This window comes from Leucoraja erinacea, chromosome 17 (genome assembly GCF_028641065.1).
Source record: "Leucoraja erinacea ecotype New England chromosome 17, Leri_hhj_1, whole genome shotgun sequence".
NCBI lineage: Eukaryota > Metazoa > Chordata > Chondrichthyes > Rajiformes > Rajidae > Leucoraja > Leucoraja erinaceus.
Window position 1 is genome coordinate 2948397 of NC_073393.1, and position 14387 is coordinate 2962783.

Sequence of the window (14387 nt, forward strand, 5' to 3'; positions counted from 1 at the left end):
GCCCTTCGGCCCACTGAGTCCGTGCCGACTGTCGATCATCTGTTCACACTAGTTCTATCCTATACACTCGGGACAATTTATAGAAGCCAATTAGCCCACAAACCTGTACCTCTTTGGAACGTGGGTAGGACCCGGAGTAAACCCATGTGGTCACAAGGAGAATGTACAAACTCCAGACTGACAACACCCATAATCAGGATCAAACCCAGGTCACTTGTGCTGTAAGGCAGCAACTCTACAGTTGTATCATTGTGCTGAGCTATACCCTGGACTAAATCACGGCTGCCCTTTGTAAGACGGTTAGTTACAGCCTAAATCTCATTCCCAGCCAGGTTGTTACCTCAAAGACCTATCCACTGCAATATTGTTCCCCTCACTTAACCTGTTGTACTCGTGTTTGACTTGATTGTACTCAGTTATAGTATAATCTGATTTGGTTGGATAGTACGTAAATGTAACCTATGAAGAATAAAATACCAGAGTGAAGATTGTTGTCACTGTTCCTCAACTGCTACTGTATATAAATCCTGACAATGCTGACCATTCAGCACCATCAACAGCTATTGAAAAAGATGTTTCAGTCGGTGCCTGCAAGGAAATTGAGAATTTATTGTAAACACTGACCTTGTCAGCAATGCCCTTGCGAATAGATACTAGAGAAATGAAATAAATTCAATCTCGCCATAATATTCTTCCACGAACAGTTATCTTTTTGTAGAAAAGTTACTCGCATCGCTAAGTTGTTCTACTGGGGAGAAATGTCAAGGAAAAAAATGTAGGCGAGAGCTTGGGTTAAATTTATTAGTGCTATGAGATTCAAGAGACCTTTTGTGAAGCAAGTGGATTAAGATCACTGCTGTGTAGTTCATTGCTTTCTGTGCAGCTCATGAATTACTATATTACCATTTCAAAAACTCAGTCATTCTGCTAGTGATTGTATTCCCCATGAAGCAGTCCCATCTCACCAGGCAAAGAGCCTAAACAACCATTCGTCTACTTTATTTGTCAGAATCACAGTCATGCTTAAATGTGGCTTGCTGTGAGAATTATGATATGTGAGAAGTTGATCTGACAGTGCCGTGTTCTAGCTCATTTGTGCCGGGGCAGTCATGTGTCTTGTTTCCAGAAGAGCACCCAGCAGGGTTATTTTGTGCAACTATTTCACTTTGGATGAAAAGAAACCAGCCACTGACTAATATGAAGCAATTAATACAGCATGTTTTAATTCTCCTGTGCACAGACTTGGCAGATGGATTATTTATTAGTAAACTGGCTTAAAGCTGTGATAAGAATTTCTCACGTAAATATTTGAGCAGGTGCCAGCGCTGTCTTGAGAGGGCATTTCTCCTGAATTGTTGTGCGTGCAGCATTATGCCAAAGGAGGACGTGGCTTAAAGCGACTCATCTATAATTTAACACCTCGAAAAAGCTGCGTTTTCTAACATTTATCTTGGAGATTTATTTTCATTTTGGCAAAAGATGAACAGATTTCTGCAGGGCAAACATAGTATTTCTTAATCAGAATAATAATGCATTGTCCCAAAGATTTAGACAAATGCTTAACCAATGTGGTAAACAAAAATGTTTCCAAGAACTGGAGCTTAATTTATTGAGGGAGCAATGGATATTGACATTGATTAATGTAATTCTTCATCTGCCCTCTATATGTTTATGGTTATTCAGTTTCTTGCTGCGACTCTGATCTTTATTTTGCTTTCCTTAACCTCTTAATCACATTCTAAACCTGTCTTCCCTCTGTCATTCCATATTGTTTTACACTGTTAGCAGTGCCACTGCTTCCTGGCCATGCCCTTCTCAAGTGACATGTTCAGAGTAGATTACAGTCTGTAGAATCTAACCTTCTGCTGTTGCATTTGGGAAAACTCAATGTTGCAAATGAAAGTGAAAGACTGCGATAAACCAGAAGAAGAAAACTGAATTGACCCAAGGGATTTGCAGCTACTGCTGATGCAAAAGAAACAGTATTATTTAGCAGTGTCATATAAGATACTTAAATGGAGACAAAATAAGTCAAGATCTCCTAGACTTGATTTTGAAGAGGCAGGATGGGCAAAATGGCTTTTTAGGGATATCACTCGTGCATTGTATGCAATTTGGCGCACATAGCCTTTTTTGGAAGTGGAAATGAATAAGATGATGTTTGAAATTAGTTTAAATTAAAATATTTTTTTAAATGATTTTTAATCCTTCTGACAACATGTAATTCAGTTTGCAGAGTGCTGTGACATTGTACTGCAGATGGCTACTATAGTCTCACCATGATGTCTGTGCTTGAATATCATTTGGACTTCTGCCTAATCACTGCTGTTTCACTTTTCTTTAAACAAGGCTGTCAATTTCTTTGACATAAAAAGCTATACATTTTCCTGTCAAACTGTCAGCAGTGAACAGTATAATATTCTGTCTGTTGTAAGAGACCATGCTAAAATCTGTCTCAGAATGAAATGAAAATGTGAAATTGATTTCTAGAGGGATAGTAGTCAATAGCTGTGAATGGACTTGGTATATTCTGTACAATTGCATGAATCCATGAAACGGAATGGTCTTTATGCTAATGATTGATGAGGTTGTCATATGTTTTATGTAAAATAGCTATTCAACAGCATTTTGGAAGAGCATTTGTCCTATTGTACTTTAGAATAAACACCTAGATTCATATGAGCAGATTTATAAATTTAATGAGGAAATTCGTTTTTTTTTCCCAAAAGTCATAAATGAGTTTTGTTCGGTGATTTGTGGGTGATGAAATTATTGTGGTTGATGAAATTGTGCATGCTGCCAATTCAATTCACGCATTCACTAATTTAATAACTTCTTGCAAAACCTAATTCTTTATGTAAAACACTGAATTTGCAATAATTAAGTAACTGCTCTGCTGCCGTTTGAAACAACAAGATTTTGCCTATTTTAATCCATTTAATTGTCAATAATTCATATATTTAAATGTAGATAATATAGTAGTAAGGGCATTTTTTCAAAAATCTGCTTTATGTAGGTAATTCTAGTAAGGAAGTTGAGTGCCTGCATCATGCCACCAGAGTGCCAGTTGTAGTTGAGTGTGTGGGATGAACCTACTGCAAAACTTGAATGAGAAAATAGTTTTTGAAATTCTGAATTATAATAGTTCTCAATATTACTTAATTTTATAACCTCAACTGTAAATTCTGTGCAATTTGAAATATCTGGTTAGCAGAGATAATTGCAGGAAGAATGACAAAAGAAATATAGAAATCCATTTTACATCTTACTATCACCCTTACAGTTTCTTAGCTTAAGTAGTTTCACTGTGAATATAAATTTCATCACTGTAATCGGAATGGTAATATTTTTATGATGGCAATCTTTAATCAGTGTTTGTTCTTTATTCGTACAGGCTTTGCTAAAGTTCCAAAGTACTACTATGTGCCGGCTGACTTTATTGAATCAGAAAAGGAGTCACCGGGCAGCCAAAAGCGTTTCCCTAACACCTCGGCTCAAGAAGGAAACCTCTTCTTGTGGGGACAGGCTTTGTATATCATCGCTAAGTTGCTTGGTAAGTAACTCATTAAACAACCTGAATCTGTAACAATAATGTGTTTTCCTGTAAAAACAAACACAAACAATTTTCACAAATTTATAGAAAATAGAACAATACAGGACAAGAAAAAGTCTCTTTGGACCACGATGTCCGTACCGAACATTATGTCAACTGATCTCCTCCGCATGCCCGAGATCCATGTCCCTTCATTCCCTGCTTATCCATGCGCCCATCTAAAAGCCTCTTAAATACAATAATGTCTGCCTCCACCACAATGCCTGGCAGTACATCCCAGGCACACACCACAATCTATGGAAAATCAATAAAGTAAAAGCATTGGCAAGGATTAAGAAGTGTATTAAAAGTATGGCCTAATTAATTTATGCTGACCAAGATGTCCATCAAAACCAGTCCTGTCGGTCTGCATTTGGTCCATATTCCTCTAAACTTTTCCTATCCATGCAGCTATTCAAGTGTCTTTAAAATAGTTCAAGTTCAAGTTTATTGTCATGGGTCCCTGATAGGACGATGAAACTCTTGCTTTGCTTCAGTACACAGAACATTGTAGGCATTGACTACAAAACACATGAATAAATAAACTGTTATACAATACGATGGGATAGAATGAAAAATGATACCTACCTCAACCATTTCTTCTGGCATAATTTAAGGAGAGTGTTATAGGAAGCAGAGGGGCAACATATGGGGAAATGGGACGTAAGGGTGTGCATGTGACCTGGGTAATAACTTCAAGCACGATTCTCATTGATGGGGCAAAAATGAGGGAATTACTCAAGAGAATAGAATCAGTGAAAGAGTGGATGTGGCAGATGTCCTTGTCAAAGTAGTTTATGTGAAAGATATGAATGAAACCAGGCTTCAAGTTTCAGATGCGAGATGCAGATGGAGCATTTATAATCAGTAAAGTCACTAATAAAGGATGCGCGGGACTAGCTAGAGAGCAAGATGAAGTCAGCAGAGGTTTGTAGAGTGGAACACGAGGTTTGGAAGGAGTGAAACGGGGTAACAGAATATGAAATAAATAAAAGGTAGACAAAAATGCTGGAGAAACTCAGCGGTTGAGGCAGCATCTATGGAGCGAAGGAATAGGTGACGTTTCGGGTCTCGACCCGAAACGTCACCTATTCCTTCGCTCCATAGATGCTGCCTCACCCGCTGAGTTTCTCCAGCAATTTTGTCTACCTTCGATTTTTCCAGCATCTGCAGTTCTTTCTTAAACATGAAATAAATAAAGATAGTTTCACAGAAGGCTAACTGAGGCTGCACATGATCTGTCCCAAAACAGGCTACTTATGACCCTGATTCAGACAACTGTTAGTTGCACATTGTATGATCTCCTAAATTGCATGAAAGGGAAGTATTATGAGGAAATGTAAACCAAATAATTTGTTGTGTTATATTTTTGCGAAGCAACTCATGAGTCCTTGGGTACCAGTAGTCCTAACTGTAATCACCACCAAATAATTTGTTGATTCTCAAAGACTAGACTCTAATTAGTTAGACAAGCTAACAATCTGTGGGGAGTCTAGGACCAGAGGCCACAGCCTCAGAATAGAGGAGCTGAAGAGGAATTTCTTTAGTCAGAGGGTGGTGAGTCTATGGACTTCATTGCCACTGATGGCTGTGGAGGCCAATTCATGGATATTTTTAAGGTGGAGATTGACAGATTCTTGATTAGTACGGGGGTCAGCGGTTATGGGGACAAGGCAGGAGAATGGGGTTGAGATGGGAAAATAGATCAGCCATGATTGAATGGCAGAGTAGACTTGATGGGCCGAATTCGGCTCCTATAACTTATGACCCTAGTCTATACTTCTGAACATCCACTAACAGTATCCAATGTCAAAGGTTGGATATGTTACTGAATTAATAGATGATCATTTTATAGATTGGCAGAATAAAATATTCTTGCCAAATGTTACTTAATATTAAACTATTTTCTTGTTATTTACCCATGACAGTGGATGAACTAATCAGCCCAAAAGAGCTGGATCCTTGCAAGCGGTACATCCCTCCAAAGGAGCAGAGGAATATAAGCATGAGATATTCCAACCAGGTTAGTTTGGAGACAATGTTTTTCCAAGTTAAGTAATGAAAGGTTTAAGAAAAGGTTAAAAAAAAATGAAGCATGGAAGAAAAAGAACGGCAAGTAAAACTAAAAATAGAAAGAAGAAGACGGGGAAAAGTAATAACAATAAAAAAAGGAAAATTGCAAAAGAGGTGAATGAGAAAAGACACACAGAGAATCCTTAATGTGGGTTGATGAAAGCCCTTGTTATTCTTTTATGAAACAACCCCTTTCAGTGATGCATTAATAATTTGCTGGGAGGTATCATGAAGAAAAGGGCATACTGATAAAACAATGGAACAGAAATGACAGTTAATGCATGTTCCTCAATTCTGCATCCTTTGAAATTGTTTTGTGATCTTTGGCAGAGAAGTGCTACTTTCACAAATCTCTCGGTACTAAAAAATCCCTCAAAAGAATAATGTAGTTATCTTATTTAAGATTATGGAAATCATACTGAATCTGGCATTGATGACTTGGATACAAATGTGTTGTTTCTGGCAAGTTAATCATCCTGTTTGAAATGAACTTACTTCGGTCATTTGAAAATTAAATCATATGATCAAGACATCAGTGTGGAAGCCTATGTCGAAGGTAGACACAAAATGCTGGAGTAACTCAGCGGGACGTGTAACACCTCTGGGGAGAAGAAATGGGTGACGTTGATACTTTGTCCCACCCACTCTCCTGACATCAGTCTGAAGAAGGGTCTTGACCCAAAATGTCACCCATTCCTTCTCTCCAGAGATGCTGCCAGTCCCGCTGAGTTACTCCAGCATTTTGTGTCTACCTTCGATTGAAACCAGCATCTGCAGTTCTTTCTTACACATGAAAGTCTATGTCAATGGCTGCTGTAAGGTGGAATGAAATAGACTGAATTACAAAAATTGGTAGGTTATCATCAGGCAGAAAGTAACATTTCAAAATAATCTATAAATCGAAAACCAACCTACCTCAAACCCGTCGACACATTAATGTAGGATAGATGAGGAACAGGCAAGCAATCTGCTCATGGGATGCAGGAAGGTCATGTACGTATCTTACATAGAATATTGCACAGCACAGTCGCAGACCCTTTGGGCCACACTGTCCGTTTCAAACATGATGCCATGATATCTAATCTCCTCTACCCGCACATGATATATAACCCTCCATTCCCTGCATATACATGTACCTATCTAAAAGCCTCTCAAATGCCACTCTTGTATCTGCCTCCACCACCACCCATGGCAGCGTGTTCCAGGCACCCACCATTCACTTTGTAAAATACGTGTCCCGTGCATCTCCTTTAGACTTTGCCCCTCTCAACTTAAAGCTATGTCATTTTAAAAGCTATTTTAATAACGTTTCTGAGTTTGATGCGAGCCATCTTTAAACAAGAGCCAACACTATTGATTCTTGCTTCTGGTGCCAGGGATGTACAAGCCTCGGAATGCATGTCAATTGGAAGGATGGCTGAGCGGTGAGTTTAAAGTTAGTATCAATATAACATCACTTGTTCAAATGGAACAAGATTGCATGATGTAGCTGAGATTAGGCATGGATGGAAATCCTGGGGGGGGGGAGGGAACGAGGGGCACGTCCCCCCCCCCCCCCCCCTGCTTTGAGCGGTGGGGTACAATCCCCCCCATGCTTTGTAATCCAGACTTTATCAGACGCTTTCTAAGGGCTGAATCGGCCCGTTCGTGGGCCTTTAGCGCCCAGCGTGGCTTAAAATCAAACTGCTGCATCGAGGCGATCGAGGCTCCCGATGCTGAAGAACCCGCTGGCTGATGAAAGACCCTGGGAACGGCCTGATTGAAGCCCCACAATTCGGGGAGGACAAAGCTGCTGTTGTCTGGAGGTCGGAGTCGGTCACCAACTAGGTCAGCTTCCGATGTTACGTCCACAGGGCCCACGGCTGAAGTCTCGCATATGTGCGCATGCGCGGCAGCAAAGAAATTGTGTTCCCCCCCCATGTTTTGATAGCGATTCACGTGCCTGAGACTAGGTACCGAGACAATCATAGACCTGATGTACAGGTCTCCTTGACCTGCCACACTCGGGCCTGCCCAGCCTGACTGTCATAACATATTCCCCCCCCCTCATCAAGTGAGATAGCCAAAACATGATAATTATGCAAGAAAATAACAAAGCATTACATTAGTTGATTTCAACAAAGATCTGAAACCCAACAAATCGGGTTTTATTAGAGAGCAGATGTGAATTGTTTGACTTGCTTTATGAGCTTGGTTCTTCTAGACCTGTTTATTCTATCAGTGTTGCTGAAATAATGTTTTATGTGTCGTAGCAGTCCATTTCGCATAAGGATGAACTGTGAAAGTGATGAATGATGCCACTAACGTGCGTTGATTTAACTGAGGGCGTTTAACTATAGTGCACTGCAGAATGAAATAGAATGAAATCAGTTACTGCTGCCTAAAATGTAGGGATCCAGCTTCAAATGGGAGCTGTAGAGTCAGTACGAATAAGAAAAATCGTGTGCCTATGAATATTTTACTTTAAAATGGTCACTTTTGTAGATCTTTACTTCAGTTCATTCCTTTCCTAATATGTCAGGATGGAAAATGCTCATATGTCTTCAACTATAGCGCATATAGTGAGAAGCTCTTTGACCTTGAGCATTTTTACTTTAAAGTATTCTTTAAGCATCCTCATGAATTTTCACTCCACTCTTTGCAAAAAGTATATAATACCCTTCTATCATTTTAACTTGCTCTTTCAAAATATTTATGTTTTAATTTATCTTCTGAAAGTAATGGATTTATGTTTAATCAAGCCTATTTTTATGATTCTTTGGTGCTCCATAAATATTGTGTGTTTCAATGTCACAATAATTACCATAGCTCAAAGTACACATTTCATTTTTTCATTGTACAGCTGCTGGCAAATTCATTTCACTGCACTTTATGTGCAATGTGACGAATAAAAAACTGATTGATTGTATTGTAACAGAACGGCGCAAGAACAGGCCCTTCGGCCCATAATATCAGTGTGGAACATGATGCCACGTTAAACTAATCTCCTCTGCCTGCATTTGATCCAAATCCCTCTGTTCCCTGCATGTCCATGTGCATATCTATAAGCCTCTTGAATGCCATTATGGTATCCGCCTCCACCACCACCCCTGGTGGCACATTCCAGGCACCCACCACTCTCTGTGTGTACAAAAACTGTCCCGCACAACTCCTTTCAATTTTGCCATGTTCATCTTCAAGTTGTGGGCTCTACTTTCTGACGTTTGCATCCTGGGAAGGAGGTTTCGACCGTCTATCCTATCTGTACCCCTCATCATTTTATACACTTCTCTCTGGTCTCCTTCAACCTCTGATTCTCCAGAGACAACAAACTTAATGTGTCCAACTTCTCTATAGCTGTTGCCCTCTTATTCAGGCAACATTGGATTGTTTTCTCGAGAAGTGTTGGAGATTGAGGGGAGATCTGATAGTGTATAAAATTATGTGAGGTTCAGATACGACCTTCATCAGTTAGGGTATTGAGTTCAGAAGTTGACAAGTTATGTTACAATTGTATCGGTGAGGTCACATTTTGAATATTGTGTTCACTTTTAGTTACCCTGGTATTGGAAGGATGTTGTTAAGCTGGAAAGATTGGAGCGAAGATTCATGAGGATGTTGCCAAGACTTGAGGGACTGAGCTATAGGGAGAGATTGAGCAGGCTAGGCTAGGATTTTATTCCGTAGCCTTGGAAGACAGGAGGCTGAGGGATGATCTTATAGATGTGTATAAAATTATGAGCGGAATAGAAAGGCGAAATGCACAGAATCTTATCAAGAATCAGATGACATAGGTTTAAGGTGAAGGGGGGAACAATTTAATAGGAACCTGGAGGGCAACGTTTTCATCTAGAGGGGTGGGTATATGGAACAAGCTGCCAGAAGAGATAATAAGAAGAGATAACCAATGAACCTGTAGAAATGTATTTCAAATGTTGTTATATAGTACAAATGTTGTTATAGTACATTAACAACATTTGAAACACATTTCTACAGGTTCATTGGTGAGAAAGGTTTAGAGAGATTTTGACTGAATGGGGCATCTTGGTCAGCATGGGCAAGTTGGGTTGTATTGTTTCCATGTTGTATGGCTTTCTGACTCCCTACACAACCGGACGACACAACCCTGATTGGACTGATCCAGGATGTGGAGGAATCTACCTACAGACAGGAAGTGTCACAGCTGGCGTCCTGGTGCCGTAGCAACAACCTAGAGCTCAATGTTCTTAAGACAGTGGAATTGATTGTAGACTCTAGGAGAGCTCCCCCTCCCCTCACCGCACCCGCCATCAACAACACCACAGTCACATCTGTGGAGTCTTTTAAGTTCCTGGGAACCACCATCTCCAAGGACCTTAAGTGGGGGGCTACCATCGACTCCACAGTAAAAAAAAAAAGCACAACAGAGGATGGACATCCTGCGGCAGCTGAGGAAGCACAATCTGCCACAGGCAATGATGGTCCAATTCTACACGGCCATCGTATCTGTTCTCACCTTCTCCATCATGGTCTGGTTTGGCTCGGCCACCAAGCACGACACCTGGAGGCTGCAACGAATCGTCCGATCAGCAGAGAAGATTCTTGGCTGCAACCTTCCCTCCATTGATGAACTGTACACTGCAAGGGCCAGGAAGCGAGCGGGCAAGATCATCTCTGACCCCTCTCACCCTGACCACAAACTCTTTGAATCACTTCCCTCTGGAAGGCGACTCCGGATTGTCAAAGCTGCCACAGCCAGACATAAAAAAGTTTTTATACACGACTAGTTGCTCTACAGATGTTACAGTCAAAAAATCTGTAGTGATCTGGTATTTTGTTGGTTCACATGCTTGATCAATGGTGTTTTATCATTAATGTTTTATTATTATTAATGTTTAGTGTTTTCTGAGTCATTCGTAACTGTCAGTGTATGTCATGTTGTTACTTGCGGGCGGAGCACCAAGGCAAATTCCTTGTATGTGAATACTTGGCCAATAAAACTTAGTTACTTAACAATAGTGTGTGATTTAAAAAAAAAATCATTTAAGCAATTAGTGAGTCTTCCATTATGCAGTGGACTGGAATGTACAGATCAGCATATTTAATTAATTGTAAAATAATGCACAAAAGCCCAATAAAAAGGTGTAATGGAAGATTGAATTCACAGAGATAATAGATAAACTATATTATAAGCTTTATTTAAAAAAATTTTAAACCTCTGGCAATAATATATTCTAAAGAAATGACATGCTATGGATGTTTGAAACGAATTTAGTGCCAGGAAGGTTGTTGGGCAGTAATTAAACTTTTCACAACATTGTAATACATTTGCACATTTGATAAAATTACATTTTATCATTTATAGAATAAGGTTAGTGACTTGTGGAAAATTATACTCTCAAGACTATTTCTTCTGAGGTAATTGATGTTTAAAACACATTTTTCATTTCCTGTGGAATAATTGAAGCAAGGTCAACATGTACTAGTCGAAATTAATTTGTACTCAACAGAGAAATATAGAAATCAAAGGTGGTGAGGACCATTTCACTCTTCAAGACTGCTAGATTATTGCTGATTACCACAGAGTCCAAGATTGTACAGCATACAGACAGGCTCCTCGGCCCATCGCATCTATGCCAATCATCATGCATATCTAGATTAATCCTATTGGCTTGTGCTATTTCCATAATCCTCAATGTCCAGCTCATTCAAGTACCTGTCATGATGCCTCTTAAATATTTGTACTATTCACCACCTCTTGTGGCAGTCCTTTCCAGGTACCAAGCATTCTTTATATGGAAAAGTTAACCCCATATCCCCCTTAAAACTCATCACACACACACACACACACACACACACACACACACACACACACACACACACACACACACACACACACACACACACACACACACACACACACACACACACACACACACACACACACACACACACACACACACACACACACACACACACACACACACACACACACACACACGTCGGACTTTGCAGTTTCAAGCACAGACAGGGCAGCAGGCCAAACAACTCATGGAATTGTCATGTTTTTAAACACTCATAACATTTTATACTGTTCATCGATGGGAAAAATCCTCGGGGCTGGCTCAGCGGAGGAGGACTGTGAGTAAGATGGCCAAAAAATAACAGCGATACAGGGTAGCGTTATCTAAAATCAATATACTGCACAGACAGGAAGTGGTCAAGATGAGACTTTTAATTATATAGATATGTATATCGTGTCCTTTCTCGCCCTCCTTTTCTCGCTGGAAAACTTCCCAAAATCCATCATCTCACTCTTGTTTTAGTTAAATTCCACGTGCCATTCCCTTGCCCACTTTCCCAACTGATCTATGGCTTGTGGTAGTCTTAGACAAGCTTCTTCACCAATTATAGTGTCATCTGCAAACTTACTAATCATGCCATCTACATTCTTATCCTAATCGTCATTAATATAGAGGAAAAGCGATAGAGGACCGGCACTGGTCTCTGCAGCGCAGCACAGCACAGGAAAAGGCCCTACGGCCCACAATATCTATGCCGAATGTGATGTCAAGACCAACTCTTACCTGCCTGCACAAAATCCATATCCCACCATTCCCTACATATTTATGTGCCTATCAAAAGTATCTTAAACACTACTATTGTATATGCTTCCACCGCCACCCAGGCAGTGCATTCCAGGCACTCACCTGTGTAAAAAAAAAAACTTACATCTTCCTCAAACCTTGCCCCTCTACACTAAAGCTATGCCCTCTAGTATTTGATATTTCCATCCTGGGGGAAAAATGTTCTGATTGTTGACCCTCAATTTGAGAAACAACTCTCCACTCCCACCCTCTGCCACCTGCCACCAAGCCAGTCTTTTGGTCGGTTATTGTTAATTATTTACATTTATTTCAACAATTTTGCCTCTGATTACAGAGACATTTAGACACAGATGAAGCGGCTTCAGAGTAAAGCAAGTCCCTTATGCAGGACAGGGTGGACCCTTGCGATCGGTCTGGTCACTGCGTGCCGCCAGTCTGTGCTTCACGACATGCAGCCATGTGCCATGCTCTTCTGAATTTGCGGACTGCAATCGGTCATTGTGGCCGTGTGGATTGCAAGCGGAGGAGAAGAAGGCTTGAGCATGATCCAGACCGTTTCTTCTGGGATAGGATGAGGCAGGATCATGGTGTTGGGAGAGTCTGGAAATGTGACCATTTCTGGGCTTCCTCTCTGCCATGCCAGTACACCGGCACACACTTGATATGGCAACGGGTCATTGGCAGCAGGTTTCAGAACAAACAACCCGAGAGCTCAGTAGCAAACTGCAGAAGATAAAATAGAAAGTGTGAGTGTTAGTGAGCAACAGCACTATGAACATCCTGAGACGCAAGGAACTGCAGATGCTGGAATCTGGCATAGAACACAAAGTGCTGGAGTGGAGTACTGAGTGGGTCAGGCAGCATCTCTGGAGGAGATGAACAGGGGGTGCTATTTCAGGTCAGAATGCTTGAGAGTGCCCACAATAGAGGCACTGTAGAACAGCAAAGAGGTCCCGCTGAGTTACTCCAGCATTTTGTGTCTATCCTCTAAAGCAATGTTGCATGAGAAATGGCACCAACGTGTGTATAATTGGAAAATGTATTGTCAGTGCCTCCTTTGTCCAGGCAGTGAGTGCCTGATTAAATCTTACAGACACAAAATGTCCTGGCAATCATTGTTATTGTATTGGGGCAGCAATCTTAGTATCCGCTAGATGATAAGAAAATGTAGGCTATAATGTTTTCAAAGAATCAATGGAAATGGGTTTCCTCTTTTAAAATAATTAGATCGTATTACTCCTTTTACAAGAAAAATAATGGTGGTTGATGGCAGTCTCTGATGGGCATCTTTGCTAGCAATTCTCACACTCCATATATTTATTGAAAATATGTTGGAACTTTTAATAATTAGCATTAAATAAGACGTCGGGTCAGCCAAAGTACAAATCTGAATTTTGCATGATAAATATGATATAAATATGGCGGCCTGATGCCAAAAGTGAGTTTTGTTTTGTATGAAGATTGAAAGTAAAATTTATGACTGAATTTTCAAATTTGGGGCTCTGGATTTTGTGAGGGAAGACTATTCTATTTCTAACTATCCATGCAAATTCAAAACGTAGTCTTGGGAAAGGTCAATTTTATTTTTCCTCTCACTGCACATTATGGTAGCGAATGACATTGAATAATTCACCCAATGGAATACTGAAATTCTAATGCTGGCACCATCTTGAAGTCTTGTACAGTTATCAGCTAACTTTAACCTTTTCACTGATGCAGACCTATATTTAGGTTTGAACATGCTGCACCCTAGGCAATATCTACTTATATTTCTGCTGGCACTGCTCTTTTCTTTTCAAACTGCGATGTTTACAGTTGTACAACATGCACTGCCCGGAACAATTGCAAATAAGTCCAAATAAAATTCACTGAAGAACATTTTTTTAAAAACTTCCCTACTCCAATGTGTAAATCATCTAATAATTCACGAGAATAGTAGTAAATGTGGAAGCAAATCCTCATGTTTGTAACCAGTTCTTCCACATTTCAATTTTACTCCTATTTCATAGACAATAAAAGATGTGAATTTAGATTAGAAAATAGAGCATTTAACTGGAGGCTGAGTTCCAAAAATAACTGCTTACTTTTGATTACATGCTATATGAGTCACTTTGGGCTTCAGGCTACTCACTTGAATAAGTGGAACCTGTGTTAAT

General features: G+C 40.1%; 1 protein-coding gene across 1 annotated transcript in view; it reads left to right on the forward strand.

The window, feature by feature from the left end:
- Positions 1-14387, forward strand: part of phkb (phosphorylase kinase, beta) — a 149354-nt gene that overhangs the window by 65056 nt on the left and 69911 nt on the right. Inside the window, exons 14-15 of the mRNA XM_055648385.1 lie at positions 3395-3553; positions 5521-5615. Of these exons, the coding sequence (XP_055504360.1) occupies positions 3395-3553; positions 5521-5615 (254 nt within the window). The remainder of the gene's footprint in view (positions 1-3394; positions 3554-5520; positions 5616-14387) is intronic.